Source organism: Rousettus aegyptiacus, unplaced genomic scaffold (genome assembly GCF_014176215.1).
Source record: "Rousettus aegyptiacus isolate mRouAeg1 unplaced genomic scaffold, mRouAeg1.p scaffold_m13_p_2, whole genome shotgun sequence".
Classification (NCBI taxonomy): domain Eukaryota; kingdom Metazoa; phylum Chordata; class Mammalia; order Chiroptera; family Pteropodidae; genus Rousettus; species Rousettus aegyptiacus.
The window spans coordinates 156,431,625-156,452,173 of record NW_023416295.1 but is presented as its reverse complement, the minus strand read 5'-3'; the positions used below and the strand labels follow the sequence as shown (position 1 = coordinate 156,452,173).

Here is a 20,549-nt window from a genome sequence, read left to right as displayed (position 1 = left end):
AGGCAAAGATCAAAACATTAAAATATAATCCCTAGGTATTTCTTTGAGGGACCAATATATATAATTCAGGTTATAACAATATTAGCCAATGCCCTGACAACGTGCCAGGCAGTGTTTAAATGCTTTACAATAACAATTTATGTAATCCTCACAACACCCCCATGAGCTAGATACTGTTGCTATTCCCATTGGACAACTGAGGAAACTGAGGCACAGAAGGGGTAAGTCACTTGCCAAATTCAGCTGCAAATGGCAAAGCTGGGACTTGCATCTAGTTAGTCTGGCTTTAGAGGCCTCTTGAATAACAACTTCACATAACCTTCCAGAATTTCTTTGCACCGATAAAATGGTCCAGTTTTCTCAAAAAATCAGACCTCCTGCATGTTCCACAGCCACAATGCAGAGTGGAAAGAGTTCTGCAATGCTGATTGCAAGGAAAGATATGCACTTGAGACAAAAAAAATGCGAGAGGCCAAGTTCACCTACTGGTGTAGAGATCTAGGCTGATCTCCTTTCACTCAGAAGGAGCACTCATGATTTTTACTTTATTTCTTTTCATCTTATTTTAGTTTTTCCCTGAAAGAATTTTAAATCTTCCAAGCTCTCTATAGTGAAAGTTTGGGGCCCCAGAACTTATCCACCATGCTGCCCAGTAGAGACGATCTTAGCTTGAAGGATTGCGAGGAGAGCGGCTGCCAGCTGACTACTCCTTCCATAAAAGGCCACCGTCTGGGTCTAATGTTAAGAATTCTGTTGCTGGTGCTCATCAAGATGGTGTGGCTATAAAACACATACTCCAGGAGTCGTCTTATCCAAGTGAGGGGTTACTTAAGGTTGACCATCAAAGTATTAGATCCAACTTCCTTTCTTGAGAAGTAAATAATGGTGAGCTGTTTGTTTAGATAGTTAAATCCTCTTGGTTTTGTAGTATGCTAGAGCCAGATAACATGAACCCTTAATAATTGTTCCAATATGTTTAGGTAAAAAACTAAATTAATACATTTTCAACAAAATAAAAGAAAAAATTTTAAATAAGTGATGCTAGGGCACCATCCTATGTGGCACCATTCAGATTTAGGATTACACCTGCCTATATTAATTTGCTGGGGTTGTCTTAACAAAGTACAGTAGATTGAAAGGCTTAAAAAAACAAAAAAAAAAAAATATTTTCTCACAGTTCTGGAGGCTAGAAGTCCAAGATTAAGGCGTCGGCAGAGTTGGTTTCTTCTGAGGCCTCTCTTCTTGGCTTGCTCATGGCTGCCTTCTCCCTGTCTTTACAATGTCTTCCCTCTGTGTTCTGTATCCTAGTCCCCTCTTTTTATAAGGAAGCTAGTCATACTGGATTAGGCCCACCCTAATGGCCTCACTTTAATTTCATTAAGGACCCTATCTCCAAATATAGTCATGTTTTGAGGTGCTGGGGATCAGGACTTCTACACATGAACTGTGGAAGACACAATTCAGCCCATAACATGGCCCATGCTTTTTTTTTTTTGCCAGGGCTGAGTTAGTACAGGCTCCAGACACATGAACAGAGAGGAGCTCCTGTTTACAATGAGAGATAATAAAAAATCAATGAAGACAGCATCTTACCTATCATCTTCAAAAGATGGAACTGGATACAAGAGTAGTTAACCATGGGATAATTAAGTCTGAATCTCAGTAGTCTCTCTCGTATTATTTTTGAGAACCCCACTCCTATACCACATGGAGGAGAAAGGCTGTACTGAATCCAACCAGGGTCAACACGGGTGCAGGGAGGCCGGTGAGGAGGCCTAGGCAGCAGTCCAGGAGACAGATGGATGTAATCACACAGAGCAGCAGCAGTGGGACATGTGGAGCTATGTAGTCCTCCTAGGGTAACTAAGAATGTCCTTTTCTGAAATATGGAGCAGTTCACATGGACAGCTGTAATGGATTCTCTCTGCTACCCACCCAACAGACTTCTGCACCTTTCCTAGGAACAGAACCCCATTTCTGTACTAAAGCAGAGATTCCATAATATCAAGAGGGGAGACCCTTCCTCCAGCCTCAGGAGCCAATAAACCCAATTCCCCTTTGCCAGGAATTAATTCAGGATGGGGGCCTAGGATCCATTTCTGGCTCATGACATGTACAGGGAAGTCTTGTTCCCAGGTCAAAAAGCATCATTAGGGAAAAGTTTTTGGTTTTCCTTGTCCTTTCTCCTGATGCCTGAGCTGTGCAGCCATCTTAGTAACACGAAGAAACAGCCATGGAGATAAAAAGCCAATCCTCTGAGGACGGAGGTCCTGGAAGAAAAGAAAGAACCTGGTTCATTAGGCATCACTGAGCCGTTGAACCAACAGTAAGCACTCACTTTGGGCTCCTTTTTATGAGAGAAAAACAAACTCCCATTTGTGTAAATTACAATAAGTCAAGTTTTCCTATCCTTTTTTTTTTTTTTTAATTTTATCTGTTTCTTCTTTTTGGGTAATTCATGTGGCTCAAGATACAAAAAGCATCAAAGAGTAAACAGCGAAATGTCTCTTTTTCACTCCGATCCTTCAATCATCTTGGTCCTCTCCCTGGAAGCAACCATGTGACTGTTTCTGATGCTTTTCCAGAGGTCATTTATGCATATTCCAAAATACATATATACATATGCATCTTTCCTCTTTTTTCCCACAAATGGTAGCACATTCTCTATATATTCTTTCCCTTGCCTTTGTCATTTATCAAAATAGCTTGGTCATGATTCCATATCAGTATCAAAAAACTTCCTACTTCATTTTTATATCTGTATAGTATCCCATTATATGGCTGCATCATTTAACTAGTTCCCTTGGAGGATTTTTCATTCATTTCCAATCTATTATAATTTTATAATAACAACCATATTGACTTGTATATGTGTGAGTATTGCTATTAAAAAATTGCTAGAAATAAAACGGTGAATCAAAAGGTACAAATATTTTATTTTGACCAAATTGTCCCCCATATATATTGAATGTTAGTAATTTTTAAGAATATCCATTTCCATATATTCACGCTGACATTGGTGTGCTATCAAACGTTTTGATCTTTGTCAATCTGAATGGTGAAAAATGTTATCTCAGTGTAATTTTTATTTGTATTTCTTATTGTGAGGGAAGTGTTTTTGTTTTCCCGTGACTGAACATTTTCATATGTTAAAGAGTCGTTTGTAATTTATTTTCCACTAACTGTTAATATCTCTATTTTTCTACTGGACAATTTCCAAATGTTATCTTGTTATCCCCAGATCATCTACTAAATTATTATTTTTTCTTTCCTAATTTGAAACACTACCATTATAAAGCGAATTTGTGTATGAATTTGAATTCACTCCAGATTTTCAAATCCCTTCCTTCTGTCTTTTTAATTTGCTAGCACCACAGTCTCAACTATTTTAGCTTTATATTTTAATATCTATTAGGGCTCCTTTTAATATTCTTTTTCAAAAATTTCCTAGCTAAAATTTTCTTATTTCTTATTCCACATGAACTTTAAGATCAGCTTATCTAGCACCCCGCCCTCCCAGAAAAAAATCCTATTGGTATTTGGGTTGCGATTGCATTAAACTTTTAGATTGATCAGGAAGAACTGACATCTTCCTGGTGTTAGCCTTCCTTTCAAGAAATAGTGAACCTTTCTATTTGCTGATCCCTTTTGTGTCCCTCAGTAGTATTTTAATGTTTAATTTTTAAAAATATAGATCTCAAGTATTCTTTGTTAAGTTCATGCATTCCTAAGTGTTTTATCTCTGTAAGTAGTATAGAATGGGATCTTTTCTGTCTTTATTTTTTTTTACCCAATCACCTGCTGAATTTCCTTATTATCTATAATAGTTCGACAGTTGATTATCTTAGATTATCTATAATAATGTGGAAACTTTTTCTAATTTTTATATTTCTAATATATTTTAATCTTGTCTAAATGCATTGCCTAGTACCTCCAGAACAATGCTACATAGTAATGACCATTAATAGACATCTCTGTCTTGATCCTGATTTCAATGTAAATGCTTTTAATATTTCCCCATTAAGCAGGAGTTGAAATAGATATATTTATTTTATTATGCTAAGGAAATACTCATCTCTTACTATTTTATGGAGCTTTAAAATCAATAATAGATATTGAATTTTTATGAGAAACAAATGTCTTTTAAGCATTTGTAGAAATCATTACACTTCTTTTCTCTTTAAATCTATTGATCTGAGGAATTACATAAGTCAGTTGCCTAATACTAAACTACCCTTATCTTCCTGGAATTGATATTGGTGTATTCTTTTTTTAATGTATCTCTGGGATTCTGCTTGATAATATTTTATTTCATATTTTATAAGTGAGCTTGGTCAATAATACTGGTCTGTTTTATGTTCCTCATAGCTGAAGGAATTTCTCATAGAACAGTTCATCCTAAAGGAATCGTATCTTAGAGTTAATTTTATTTAATATATAGGACTGCCAACCTCTCATCTTTCCCAACCCATTGTTAACACATCCCCCATCCACATTTCTGCTCAGCACAGAGTTCTATGTTAAGAGATCTTCTAGGAATCTTTTCATTTTTATATGCTTATCATGAAAGTCACTTGTCCCAGTAGTATACCTCTGAGATTCTCAAATTATGGAGTGACCACCTGTTTGATAAAGTAGCTTGTTCAGTCAAATAGGATGACTAATGCAGAAGCCATTCCAGAGCAACAAGACCCCAAAGATAATTATTGTCATAGTTGAGGGTTGAGCCTAAAGCTTCCCTTTGAGATTAGTCTTACTTATAAAAGTTCCAGTAGAACTTTCTATAATGATAAAAGTTATTATCTGTACTATCCAATATGGTAGCCACCAGCCACATGTGGCTTATGAGCACTTGAAATGCGATTAGTGCAATGAAGAACATAAATTTTTAAATTAATTTTATTTAATTTCATATTTGAATAGCTACATGTGGCTAGTGGCTACTGTGCTAAATGGCACCACCCTAAGTGGTCTATAGAGAAACCTGATTCAATGAGCCTGTGGCTGCCAACAGCTGAGAAGGCAACTGTGATGGTAGAAAGAACTCAAGTGTTGAGGTATTCATTCATTCATTCATTCATTCATTAAACTCATATATTTATTTACTGAGAATCTACTATGTGCTAAGTAAGCACTGTTCTAGGTATTGAAGATACAGAGCTAAACAAAAGTTTTGCTCTCATGACATGAGGGAGATAATAAAAATAAATAAGGAACTAAGTATTATGGTGAAAACTGAAATAGGAAAAGTGATAGTAATTATATAGCCACTACTGATTGAGTGGTCATGGAGTCCTTCTTGAGGAAGTGACATCTCAGCTGAATAGCCAGAAGGAGCCTATCAAAAAAAGACAAAGAGAAATAATGTTCCTAGGGAACAGACAGCTTAGTGCAAAGGCCATAGGAGCTCAGGATATTAGGGGAATTATGAGTCTACAAGTCAAGGCTAGAAGCTAGTGGGATGATGAGGAGAGTGGGCCCAGATGGAGTTAGAAAGTCAGATCACATAGGTTTTCAAAAGCTAAGGAAAGGAGTTTGCTTATATTCTAAGTGCAGTGAAGGCATTGGAAGGTTTTAAGCAAGAAAGAGACACAGTCTCTTTTCATGTTTAAAAAGATTTATCTGGCTGCTATACAGAGAAAAGATAATGGTAGGTTATTATCTATAATAATCCAATGGATAGTGAATAAAGAATGGAAGCAGAGAGACCAGGTAGAAGGCTATTGCAATAGGAGATGGAGAAAGGTAGATGGTGTGAGGATATACCTTGGAAATAGAGTGAACAGGGTTTGCTGATGGGCTTGGTTCCCATCTCATATTCTGTGGCTTTGGACTACTAGTTTGTTAAACTAATCGAAGCTTCACTTTCAAAATTAACATTCAGTAACTATTAAATGAGTATTTACTACATTCCAGGAATCTGAAGATATAACAGCAAACAAGACCAACCTGATACCTAACCTTCTGAAATTTAAAAATAATTACAGTGAGATAAGTCCTACAAAAAGGAACACAACATATAATCAGAGACCTAATCTAGGCTTGAAGATCAGGAAATGCTTCCCTTAGGAAATTTAAGATACCACCGGAAGAAATAATTAGTGTTAGCTTAGTGACCAGGGGAGGAGAAGAAGAGCTCTCCCGGTGGAGCAAATAGTATGCGCAAAGTGTGGTAGGAAGAAAAGGTTGGCTGGAGCTGGGAAATAGAGAGATGAAGCTGGAGACGTAGGCAGGAAGCAGATCATTCACTTACAAACTACAATAAGGATTTTGGACTTTACCCTAAGAGCAATAGGAAACCACTTGAGTGTTTTTCCCCCCTTTGTAGTTTTTATTCTTTTTTATTTCACTTTTTACTAAGTAACAGCGAACATACATTAAAGTGTACTAATCTAAAGTATACAGCCTGAATAATTGCTACATATGTATAGACCGTGTTACCATTCCAGAAGACATAGAATGTTTTCAATACCCTAGATTTCATGCCTCTTCCGACTCAGGAATCCTTACCACTTGGGTCTCACTTCATACTCTGGGAGATAATACATATCTGAAATATATAATGTATCCCAGAGATATCCACTGTTTGACTTATGATTTATTCCCATCAATTAGTTTTGCCTATACTTGAATTACATATAAATGGAATTGTACTGTGGTAACCCTTTTGTGTCTAGCTTCTTTTGATCAATATCATATTTTTGAGACATACCCTTGTTGTTGCTAATATCAGTAGTTTGGTTTCTTTTTCTAATTTTTCTGCACAGTGTTCCACTGTATAAATATCCCTAAATTAATTTATCCATTCTCCTGGTTCTTTCAAATTTAAGGGTTGTTTCAAGTTTTCAGCAGTTATGACTACAGTTACTACAAACATTCTTGTACATGTTTTTTATACATATGTGCGCTCATTTCATACACCTAGAAGTAGAATTGCTAAATCATAAGGCAGAAATATGTATAGTTCTAGTAAATACTACTAAAACATTTTTGTTGAAATATATTTGACATATAACATTGTATAAATATAAGGTGGAGGGCATGTTAATTTGATATATTTATATACTGTAATATGATTGCCATTGTAGAATCATTAGCACCCCTATCCTGTTACATAATCATCCTTTGTTTTTCTTGTTTGGAATAACTGAGTTCTAGTCTCTTAGCAAGTATGATGATTATATACAATACTGTTGTCTATATTTACTATACCATGCATTAGATCTGTAGGACTTATTTACTACTCCTTGAAAGTTTGTACCCTTAAACCACATCTGTCCTATCTTCCACATCCCACTAAGAATTTTCATAATTTTTAAAATGATGAAAAGTAATTTACAATCCCACCTGCAATGCATGATACTGAATATGATTCACATATTCGCCAAAACTTGGTATTCAATATGAACCACATTAATGGTTGTATTTCTCATTGGGGTCTCTTTTCTTAATAAATTGTTTGCTTTGGAATAATTTTAGAATTACAGAAAAATTGCAGATAGTAGAAAGAGTTTTGATATATCCTTTGTGATTTCATAAGTTTTTTTCTCTAACATCATTTTTCTATTCCAAGATCCAAGCCAGGATACTACATTCTATTTAGTGGTCATAACCCTTTTTTAGTCTTCTTGGATCTGTTAACAATTTTTGTCTTTCTTTATTTTTTTATAACCTTGGCAGTTTTATAGACTGGCCCTCTATTTGGGTTTGTCTGATGTTTTCTCATGATTAAAAACTGCAAAGTTTTCTTTCTAAGTGACTATTTTGCATTTCCAACAGCAGTGAAAGTTCCTTTCACTCCACAGCATTTGGTGGTATTATTGTTGTTTATTTCAGCAATTCTTGAAGGTGAACAGGAGTGCCTCACTGTGACTTTAATTTGCATTTCTCTAATGACAAATGATGATGACCATCTTTTCATATATTTATTTGCTCTCCATATATCTTATTTTTTGAAGTGTCTTTTTAGATCTTTTGCTCATTTTTAAATTGGGTCATTTGTTTTCTTATTCGGTTTTAAGAATTCTTTATGTATTCTCCTAGCCTGTGGATTGTCTTTTAATATTTTCAATGTATCTGTCACAGAGCAAAACATTTTAATTTTAACACGGTCCAATTTATCAATTTTCTTTTATGAATTGTGTTTTAATGTAGTATCTGAAAACTTATACCAAGCCCAGGGTCACACAGATTTTCTCCTGTGTTTTCTTCAAGATGTTTTACAGTTTTACTTTTTAAACTCAAGCCTATGAGCCATTATTTTTTGTGTAAATATGAGGTATGTGTTGAAGTGCTGTGTTGTTGTTGTTGTTGTTGTTTTGCATATAAATGTCGAATTGTTTCAGCATTATTTGTTGAAAAGACTGTTCTCTCTCCATTGAATTCCCTTTGCATCTTTGTCGAAAATCGAAAATCGGGTTGATACTATTTGTGTGGGTTTATTTGAGTTCTCTGTTGGCTCCCTTGGCCTAAATGTCAACCTTTTGCTAATACTATACTGTCCTGATTACTATAGCTTCCTAATAAGTCTTGAAAGTGGGTAATGTGATTTCTCCAACTATTGTGCTTTTTTAAGTTACTTTCAGTTCCATTTCTTTTCCATATAAATTTTAGAATTCACTTGCTGATTTCTACAAAAAAAAAAAAAAAAGCTGCTGTGATTTCGACTGAGGATGCACTAACTCTATAAATCAAAGTAGAGAGAATTTGACATATTTACAATTTGAGTTTTTTCAACCCATGAACACAGCATATTGCTCCATTTATTTACATCTTAGATTTTTTTTATCAGTGTTTTATAGTTTTCAGCATTCAGACCCTGTATATAGTTTGTTATAGTAATACCTAAGTACTTAATGGGAAGGGGGAAGCTATTATAAACTTTATTTATTTTTTATTTTAAATTTTAAAAAGTTAGATATTTATACAATCCATGAAGTGATCCCCCCGATTACTCTAGCACCCATCCAAACTATGCAAAACCATTACAATACTATTGACTACATGCTCTAAATCCCTGTGACTGTTATTGTAAATATTAATTTATACTAGTCTACGGCCCTGCCACCCTGAATGTGTCTGCTTTTGTCTGATCTCGGAAGCTAAGCAGGGTTGGGCTTAGTTAATACGTGGATGGGAGACCACTTAGGAAGACCAGGTGCTGTAGATGTTAAAAAAAAATACTTCATTCTTTCGCTTTTGTATTTTTAAATTTCAAATTCCAATGATCTATTGTTTAATATATGAAAATATGATTGATTTTTGTATATTGGCCTTGTATCTTACAACCTTGCTAAACTCACTTATTAGTTCTAGGAAAACTTTTATAGATTTTTTGGTATTTTTACACAGACAATCATGTAATCTTCAAACAATAACAGTTTTTTCCTTTCCAATCTGTATTCCTTTTATTTTTCATTCTTTATTATTAAGATATGAGCTAGGACTTCCAGCATAATATCAAATAGGAGTTTTGGGCATGGACTTATTACAGCAAATTGACTCCTTGTCAGAGCAGTTACATTTGGTGTAGCATTTATAGAACAGATATAGCAATAGTACCGACACAAATATGCCTATTGTTTGAAGAAGCCACTGTGAAGTCGAATAGATGAAAAGAAAACACTAATGTGTTCTATAAAGCCATTACACACATTTTTATATTCTTGTACTAATTTGACTATTCTTTTCACCTTGTGATCTACTGCTGTTATACCTGACAATAAGCCTGTGCAAAAATATTTAGCATAGAAATTAGCTGATGGTTAACTAGATTTAGTTATTCCTCAGGCTAGTCATTTTCCATAGGTATTACATCGTAAGGAGGCTTAAATCAATTTCCAATAAATTTGATGATCAAGATTAGTATTATTATAAGACTTATTTACATAATATAGTTTAACTAACACTAGTATTATTGCAGCATGATCATGGTAAAAGTCAGTTTCATTACAGAACAAATCAGTAAGACTTACAGAGGTATTTGCTTTGTCTTCCCAACAGAATCTACCTTTGCCAATTTATCAGATATTAAATAAGAACAATTGACCATGGCTCGGTTATTTCTAAATCTATCCCTTAGTCCTCCTACTGTTGAGTGTGAGCACACACTCATGAAGGCGTGCAAGCCAGCCCCTACTAGCATTGGTCCAGTATAATCCTTGTCTTTATCTCCCCCCATTTTTGACAGCAAATGTTTCAACTGTCCATCCAAATCTCTATTAGACCATTACTCTGAGGATGGTATGTGACATGATTTGTCCATTTGATATATCTCTTTGTCCACTGTTGGACACTGTGGGCTGTACAGTGAGTGCATCTCTTGGCTGAAGAAACTCAGAGGCCTAAGTTGGTACGGCATCTTCTGTATCAGTCCTTTCATAGTATTTTTAGCATTTGTGTTGTTAAACAAATTTAACTGAGTAAATTTAAAGATCAAATTGGCTTTGTTCAATGATTCATGAATCAGGCAGCATCCCATTTGGTAAATAAAAAGGTGTTCTGAGGAGCTGTACAAAATGGAGGGTTTTTATAGGCAGAAACAGGGTGGGACAAGAAAGTTAAAAGAGTGGATTATATCAGACCAGGTCACCTACCCTTAGAGAGGCAGGGGGTCTTATAAGGCCAATTACCATAGTAGTGCTGACCAGAAAATTCCAGATCTACTGGTTTAAAATTTTACTCCTGGGAGAGGCTAAAACTGCAATTAGGTTAGATATTAAGTCTTGTGGGGCTTAGCAAAAGTGACTCCATTTTTGGTATTTTGTTTCTTTTTAACAGTGTCTACCACCAAACCCAGTCCAGAGTAAGTGTCTATCCCTGTCAGGGGCCATTTATAGTCTCCCAGGGCTATTAGCATTGGTCCAGTATAATCCTTCTTCCCTGGCAAATCTTCCCCAGAGCCATCTGCAGTCTCTGTCTTTCTTGTTGACAGGACAGTTCTTGTTGGTATTTTGAGCCTCACAGGGTGCAAGAGAAATACATCTAAATTCTGCCCATCTCTGCATTGTTGTAGCACCCACGTGTCCACTCATTTCATCAACTCAGGTGCCCACCTCAAGGGGGTTCACTACGAGGTCCACTTGGCAGTTCTAATCACCTTCTAAATTTGAAAGAAGGTCCTTCTGATGAGCATCGACATGTCCTATTTTAACACACACCTTAAATTCTCAGTTACTTCCACAGTGTTGTGCCCTACACAGGCATCCCAATTTTCCATTGCCCATCTACCTTGACCATATGGCCAGGCCATTGATTACTGCTCATAAGTCGTAAAAATCCAAACATAGGGGCTTTTTACCATTGTTCAATTTTTTCATCACTGCTAGAAAACAACATGCAATTCAGCCCATTGAGAAATGACCTTCTTCGATCAGTCTTTCTATCGGACAGTCTTAATGCAGTCTTAATCCATATGGGATACTGTTCATTCACCTTGGATCTACCATCAATTTTAATCCAAACTTTCACCTAAATTTCATTAATCATTGTATTATCATGTCTTCCTAATCTAATTTTAACTCCTCCACCATTAAGACTTCACTGATAGGTTTTGGAATCACGGTGCCTTAAGGCTCTTGTTGCAAGGAGTCCCAGAAGAGTCTCTCCCCCTACCCGCACCCCCAGTCATTCTATGCACACATGTGCATATGGCCTTGGGTTCCCAGCCAGCGGTGGGGCCAAGTGGGCGCTGGCCTCTCAAATCTGAACTTGGTCCAGCATCAGGATCCCACCCAGCACTTCCTTTTACTTTCGCTTTCACTATTATAGATAACAGTAGCCAAGGGACTGAATATTTAGCATGCTTTTTATTATTTTGTATTTTCTTATGTATTCAATGAGTCAATTTCTCAGAAATCAAGTCTACCATCATTTCTAAATTCCACTGGTAACTGACTGCAGCACAAGTGCAGCTGCAGACTATTAGTGACTAACTGGCCATCCGGGGACCAAAGGTTCCTCATCCCCCCTGCCCTTTCATACTTTCTCTTCCCAAATCACATGTTTCTGTGAGCCAGTGATGTTTTAGCAAATTCCAGTACTCCTGAACCAATTAATAGAATCTAATTCTACTTATACAACACTTCCGACACCAAATGAATGTGTTTTTCACACCAAGAAATTCTCCAATTATCTGCAGACACCATCTGAGTGTCTTACAATTTAATTCGATATAATACAATTTTGACACAAATGACCCAAAGTTAGCAGGTTACACACACTTCTGTCTAACTTGGCTACAAATCAGGGGTTCCCAATACCTTCTCCTCAGTTTTGTTAATTGGCTGTAACAACAAAGAATTCAGGAAAACACTTTACTTAATATTACAGGTTGATTGTAAAGAATATTATAAAGGAGCAGCTAAATAAAGAAGTACATAGGGTGAGGTCTGGAAGAGTCCTGAGAACAGGAACTTCTGTTCCCATGGAGCTTGGGGTGCAAACACCCAGCTCATGGAGGACTCACCAACCTGGAAGCTCTCTGAGCCCCATTGTTTTGGGGATTTTTACAAAGGCTTCATCAGGTAAGCATGTCTATTAACTCAACCTCCAGCTCCTCTCCCCTTCCTGAAAGATAGCTGGGTAGGGCTGAAAGTTCTAAGCTTCTAATCATGGGTCCATCTTTCTGGTGACCAGTCCCATCCCAAAGCTATTCAGGATCCCACCCAGAGTCACCTCATTAGAACAAAAGACACTCCTATCTCCCAGGAAATTCCAAGTCTTTTAGGAGCCTGTGTCAGAAACCAGGGTCAAAGACTAAATAGTAAAACAAAGAATGCTCTTGGCATCCCTATAATTGAGGTAATTTCAGAAGTTTTAGGAACTCTGTGTCAAGAACTGGGGGCAAAGACCAACTATCTCTTATTAGGTCACAGGAAAGGTGAAAGAGGACATCCTTGTCTTGTTCTCTATCTTCAGACTATCACCATTAGATTTGATATTATCTGTAGGCTGTTCATAGATACTCTTTATTAAGTTAAGGAAGTTCCCCTCTATTCTTAGTTTTCTGAAAGTTTTTATCTTGAATTAATGTTTTATTTTGTCAAATGTATTTTCAGCATCTATTGACACGATCATACGATTTTTCTTATTTGGTCCGTTAATACGATGTATTATATTATTACCTAGAAAAAAATCTAAGAGACAGTGAGAATCCAGCCATACAGATGGTAAAAGCTTAAGTCCTCACTTTGCCAAAAAGGAAATCCAAATGGCTAATAAACACATAAAAAGGTGCTCACCCTCAATAGACATCAGAGAAATACAAATAAAACCACATCCACTAGATTGGCAAAAGAAAACAAAACTCTGACAGTAGATAACATTAAATGTTAATAAATGTGTGGAGCAACTGGGACTCTCACATAATGTCCAGGATGTGTACATTGGCCAAACAGCTTTGGAAATCAGTTTGGCATTATGTGGTAAAGCTGACTATACTCGATGGCCCTACAAATCCACCCAGAAAAATGCATACAATTACCAGGATACATATACAGTAGGGTCAACAGAAGCAGTGTTCATAATTCCAGTTGTAAAAAGTGGAACTAAACTCACTGTTCATCTTCATACATAATGGTAAAGTCACACCACGGAATTCTATATGGGAGTGAAAATGAGTGAACTATAATGAAACTTGGCAATAAGCGCAAATCTCAAAATCATTTTCCTGAGAAAAAGAAGACAGAAAAAAAACACACAGTGTGATTCATAAAGTCTAAAAACTAAAATGCATTGTTTAAGGATGAAGGCATAAATGTTGAAACTCATACAACAAAAACACAGAAATGATTATCGCCAAAGAACATGCAGTCATTGCTCTGGGACAGAGGAAGTTGATTATGATCAGAGAGGGGCACATGACTGACTTCTGAGCATCCAATAACGCTCCAGCCCTTGATCTAGCTGGTAATTACATAGTCATTTCACTTTATAATTATTCATTAAACTATATATATTCACTTATGCAATTTTCTGCTAGGATGTATGTTTCACACATAAAGTAGAATTATAGAGAACAGGTTTGGATTAAGCACAGTGAAGAACCTGAAGGGTTCAGTTTTTAGTATTTTGAGTATGAGGTACCTGCGAGGCAATCAAATGTTGGTGCTAAATAGATTGAAGACAAATTTGGGAGTCCTGGATATACAGATGATAAGTAAAGCATAAGAGTAGATAAGATCACCTATAGAGTATATGAGGGTGACAAGAGAAGAAGACTTAGGACAAGACCCTGTGAAATTCCCACATTTAATGCTCAGGTAGAGAAGAGAAAGCTGGCAAAGTAGACTGAGAAAGAATAGTCAAAGAAGTAGAAAGATACCAAGGAAATATGATGTCTAGCAAAAAATGTGTTAAGAAGAGAGTGTCAAATGCTGCAGAGAGGTCAAATAAGATGAAGATGGAAACTTGTCCACTGGAATTATTAAAATGTAGTCATTGATTTTAGCAAGAACAGAGCCAATGAAGAGATGGGGATAGGATGAGATGAAGCCTAGATGGAAGGTAACAGGGCTACAATATGACATGGCTACAATATGACATGGCTACAATATGGCGTAGCTCCAAAAGGCACCCTTCAAATGATGCCCTAGGAGGCACCATTTACACAGATGACAGTATAACGGTGCCCACAGAGCTATGAAACACTGAGATCCCAGTGAGAAAATAGAGCTCTTGAGCAGAGGATTTGAGAGCACTCCTCTAAGGTCCAGCAGCCTGTCCTTGAACACTGGCTCCACTGCTTACTGACAATGTGAAGTTGGCCAAGTTACTCAAACTTTTCACACCTCGGGGCCAGATCTATAAAAATAATGCCAATGCAATAGGAAGGTTTTGAGGAGTAAATACAACAATTTATACAAACTGTTTAGCACAGAGTAAGCACTTGACAAAAGTGAATTATTATTTTCTGTATTACTTAGACAACTCAAGAAGTTTGGCCATGGCAGGAGAAAAATGACAACGGCTGGAGGGAGATGTGGAATGGAGAAAAGATGGTTTTCGTTTTGTGTCATTTGGTTTTGTCTTAATAGACTTTATTTCTTAGAGTTTAGGTTTACAGAAAAATGCACAAAGTACAGAAAGTTTCCATAAACTTTTTATCCCCCTCCACACGCAGTTTATAGTAGCCAACATTACAGTATCATACAGAGTAGTTTCACTGCCCTAAAAATCCCCTGTGTTTTCACTGCCCTAAAAATCCCGTGTTTTACCTGTCCGTCCCTCCTGTTCTCTAAGCCCCTGGCAACCACTGATCTTTTTACTGTCTCTATAGTTTTGCTTTTTCCAGAATGTCATGTAGTTCAAATCATACGATAGTCTTTTGAAACTGGCTTCTTTCACTCAGCAATATGAATTTGAGGTTCCTCCACATTTTTTCATGACCTGATAGGTCACTTGTTTTTATTGCATAATAATATCGCATTGTATGAATGGACCACAGTTTATTTATCCATTCACCTATAAAAGGATATCTTGATTACTTCCAATTTTAGGCAATTATGAACAAAGCTGCTAAAACATAAGTGTACAGGTTTTCGTGGGGATGTAAGTTTTTCAGCTCATTTGGGTAAATACCAAGGTGTGCAATTGCTAAATCATATGACAAGACTATGTTTAGCTTTGTAAAAATTTACCAAACTGTCTTCAAAATTGCTATACCATTCTGCATGCCCCCCAGCAATGAATGAGAATTCCTGTTGCAACTAAATTTTGGTGATAAAAAATTAGAACAATGGTTGTATTTGGTGATGCATAAGACATAGATTGCAAAGGGGCACAAGAAAATTTCATGGGGTGATGGAAATATTACATAACTTGATTGAAATGGGGTTAAATGGGTGAATACAAATGTCAAAATTAATCCACTGCACAGTTAAGATCTATGTGTTATTGTATGTAAATTATACCTCAAAACAAATGTCAGCTTCTTTTTTAAAAAACAAGCCCTTTTCAGGCATGTCTTCATCCTGACCCATTGCAAATATTCCTAGAAAATGTTATCAGAGACAAGGAAAGAACAATCATTTATCTTTAGGGTGTTAATATCTAGGGATCTTACTCTTAACATATCAATTAAACAGCCAAAAGTGGTTGGATTTAGCTGACTTAGAGTAACATGCTATGGAGCCGTCCCATACTTCATATGGGAGATAATTTTGGAAGAAGATAGAGAGTTCAGGGAGTCAGAAGATTGGGTTCCTGAGAGGGCATGGAACCCTCTGAAAACCAGAATCACTATTCTGCCACAAGGGGGCACCCAAAGCCCAGACAGATGGGACACTGAGCATCCTGCCTCCATACAAATCAAGCGCATGACTGGAGAGCAGAGAGGCTTCTCTACCCCCTGAGCTAAAGCTTGAAGTTCTTGATTATACAGTTGGCCCCAAAGCCCTTCTAACCACCCTCAGTGTCCCCTAGGGGGCCTCAATACTCTTTTTAATGAAAAGTTTCTGTATGGTTCTTACTGGCTTCAGTCCTCTCCCTAGAGGTGACTCGAACCCTGTGTTTTTTCCTGGGAGCTGCCCTGGATGTATAATCTGAATTGTGAAGATCCTGATCCTGAATGAATGTAGCACACTCACTTCTCTCTACTCCCAGAGTTATTCCTGGGGCCCTGCAGGGTCCTTACCCAGTGTTGAGTAATTGGCATGATTTTAGGGTTATGAGCAGAGCTCTGCAGATGTATGCAGATGATGTCATTGAAATATCTCCAGAGCTGTGACCCACTCAGACAAGAATAAGGAAAGGATTCAGTATTCACTTAGGCTGAGTTACCAAGACTAGCTGCAGCTTCGGCGGGGATCCCAGACTGCCTTGTACTCTGGTGAGGGGATAATTTGCATCCAGAAGTCAGGATGCAAATCTAAACCTAGACAAAATCAAAAACAGCAAATTTATAGTCTAAACATTTAAGAGATTTTAGTGTACTTAATCAAGAAGACTCACCTACATGTATGTGGGCTCCAGGTCTGGCATCCTAGTCTCAAATCTATGGCAAATAGACAACTTTAGCAGTCTTGAATTGATATTGACAGTCCATGGTCATACATTGTCCACCTGAGATAGTAAAACTGTTTCCTTAGTAGACAGGTATCCTTTCAACTCCAGGAAAGTTTGGAATTAACATGGTAACTTTTTACTTTGTCAGCTTAGCCAAGACGAAACCAAATTTCTTGGAATTCTCTCCCTGTATGGTTCTAAGTAAGGGTTGGCCACAAGATAAATGTGTGTGAGATTTGGGAGGTTGAAAGGCAGAAATGAAGCAACAGCCAGGCATGAGTGCATCGCCACGGAAAAAGGAAGACGTGAAGAAAGTCAAGAAAACGATGTGTGAACAAAATGGAAAAATCAATGAAGAGACAGAAAATCTAAAAAGGAACCAAAGGAAATTCTAGAGCTGAAAATTACAATAACTGAAATGAAAAATACACTAGAGAAATTCAGAGGCAGAACTGAGCAGCCGGAAGAAAGAATCAGCAAAATTGAAAATAGAACAATGGAAATTATCAAGTCTAAGGAACAACAACAACAAAAAGATTGAAGAAAAGCAAACAGAGCCTAAGGGACCTGCTGGGACACCATGAAGAGGATCAACATACACATCATAGGAGTCTCAGAAGGTCGAGAGAGAGAAAAAGGGGCAGAGAGAATATTTGAAGAAATAATGGCTGAAAACTCCCCAAATTTGGTGAGATACATAAATATGAATATCCAAGAAGCTCACAAAACTCCAAGTAAAATGAACTGAGACTCTCACACTAAGACATATTGCAATCAAACTTTCAAAAACGAACTCAAAGAGACCTGCACCAAGACACATTACAATCAAACTTTCAAAGAGCAAAAACAAAGAATCTTGAAAGCAGCAAGAGAAAAGCAAATCATCATATACAAGAGGCGATTAGTAAGAAAGTCAGCAGATTTCTCTTCGGCAACTTTGGAAGCCAGAAGACAGTGAGGCAATAATACATTCAGAGCGCTAAAAAAAAATTTTATCAATGAAAAATACAATATCTAGCAAAACTGTCCTTTAAAACTAAGACGTTCCCAGGTAAACAAAAGTTGAGAGTTTGTGACTACTAGAACTGCCCTGAAAGAAATGCTCAAGAGAGTCCTGCAAGGTAAAATGAAAGGACACTAGATGGTAACTCACAGCTGTGTGGAGAAATAAAATCTCAGTGAAGGTAAATACATGGGCAATTATAAAAGCAGTATTATTGTAAGAGTGATATGTAACTGTACTTTTAGTTGTCTACATGATTTAAGAAAATAATACATTTAAAGAAAAAATTATTAGTGTAAAAGCTAGTATTCCTGTAATTTCAGTTTGTGATGCCAAATATTGTTTTCCACATAATCTAAGAGACTAATGCATTTGAAAGTGTTATTAATTTGTTTTGAGGCACACAGTACATAAAATGTAATTCTGTGACATCAACAACTAAAAGAGAGAGAAGATGGAGCTATAAAGGAGCAGAGTTTTTTAATGTGATTTAAGGTGGTATAAGTTAAAATTAGAGTATTATAACTTTAGAATGTTAAATATAATCCCCACGGTAACCACAAAAAAAGCTATAAAACATACACAATTAGAATATACACAATATACACAAAACATACACAAAAAAGCTATAAAATATACACAATTAGAAATCAGAAAGGAATATAAATATACCACTCCAAAACACCAAAAAAGACAGGAATGCAGGAAATGGGGAACAAAAAGCTATTAGGCATAACAGAAAACAAAGTCACAAAGACAAAAGTGAGGCCATGCCGCCCTGAACGTGCCAGATCTGGTAAATCTTGGAAGCTGAGCAGGGTTGGGCCTGGTTAGTACTTGGATGGGAGACCATCTATGAATACCAGGTGCTGTAGGCATTAAAGAAAAAAAAAGAGACTAAAATGAGTCCTTCCTTATTAGTAATTACTTTATATGTAAATGGATTAAACTCTCCAATCAAAATACAAAAACTGCTATTTAGATAAAAACACACAATCCAACTATATACTGTCTATAAAGAATCACTATAGATCCAAAAACACAAACAGATTGAAAGTGAAATAATGGAAAAAGATATTCCATGCAAATAGAAAGCAAAAGGGAGCAGGAGTAGCTATGCTAATATCGGACAAAATAGACTTTAACTCAAAAAAGTTTTCAAGAGCCAAAGGATTCCATACAGCGAGAAGATATAATGATTAATGAACATTTACATGCCTAACAGACCATCAAAACATATAAAACAAAAATTGACAGAATTGAAGAGAAATATACTATTCTATAGTAATAGTGGGAGACTTTACTATCCCACTCAAAATAATGGGTAGACTAACCAGACAGAAGATAAGGAAAGAGAACTTAAAGAATACAACAAACCAACTAACAGACATATACATAACACTATCCAACAACTCTGGTATATATGTTCTTCTCAAGCGCATATAAAACATTTTTCAGGATAGACCATATGTGAGGCCACGAATGAAGTCTCAACAGAGTTTAAAAGATAGATATCATAGACAAGTATCTTCTCTGACTACAACAGGATGAAGTTAGAAATTAAGAAAAGGAAAATTGGAAAATTCATGCAACTGTGAAAATTAAATAACACACTTTTAAACAACCAATGGATCAAAGAAGAAATCTTTGGCTACTATCAAAAAAACAGCAAACAAGTGTTGACAAGGACGTGGAAAAATTAGAAACCTTGTACACTGTTGGTGGGAAAGTAAAATGGCAGAACCACTATGGAAAATAGTATGACGGTTCCTCAAAAAATTAAAAATAGAATTACCATATGACTCGGCAATTCCACTTCTGGATATTTACCCAAAATAATTGAAAACAGAGTCTCAAAGAAATATTTCTACACCAATGTTCATAGCAGAATTATTCACAATAGCTAAAATGTGGAAGCGACCCATGTCCGTTGATGAATAAATGGATAAGCAAAATGAGCTGTATACATAAAACAGAATATTATTCGCCCTTTAAAAGGGAAGGAAATTCTGTGATATACTACGACATGGATGAACCTTGAGGACATTTTGCTAAGTGAAGTAATCCAGTCACAAAAAGACATGTATTGTATGATTCCCCTTACAGGAAGTATTTAGAATAGTCAAAATCATAAATACGGAAAGTAGCATGCAGTGGTTGCCAGAGGCTGGGGAGAAGGGGAGATGTGAAGCTCTTGTTTAATAGGTACAGAGCTTCAGTTTTCCAAGATGAAGAGTAATGGAGATGGATGGTGGTGATGGTTGCACAACATGAGTGTATTTAATACCATCGAACTGAATGCTTAATGGTTAAGATGGTACGTTCTGTGTGTACTCAACCACAATAAAAAAAAAATGCCTCTAAAATGTGAAGATCATTGTCTTTGTTTTACTGTATTATACGCAAACAAAATCTATAGTTTGAAATTAAAGAAAAACAACAAGTAATATTTTCGAATCGTCATCAGATTCAAAAAGGAATAACAATTTGTAATTTGAACTTAAAAAATAAAGAAAGCTGGATTTTGAAATTATTTTAATAA

At 36.3% G+C, this 20,549-nt stretch overlaps 1 protein-coding gene across 4 annotated transcripts in view; it reads right to left on the bottom strand.

Moving 5' to 3' along the window:
* Positions 1-123: 123 nt before the first annotated feature.
* The window catches only part of VAMP1 (vesicle associated membrane protein 1), a 51,710-nt gene continuing 31,284 nt past the window's right edge, over positions 124-20,549 (bottom strand). Inside the window, exons 5-6 of one of the 4 annotated variants that reach the window (XM_016162812.2) lie at positions 16,951-16,993; positions 124-2,270 (exon numbers count right to left, since the gene is read on the bottom strand). In XM_016162812.2, coding sequence (XP_016018298.1) covers positions 2,138-2,270; positions 16,951-16,993 — 176 coding nt within the window. In that variant the 3' untranslated portion in view covers positions 124-2,137. Of the gene's footprint in view, positions 2,271-16,779; positions 16,874-16,950; positions 16,994-20,549 lie in introns of those variants that run through there. The other 3 variants (XM_036237188.1, XM_016162814.2, XM_016162813.2) reach the window with 3 other exon arrangements.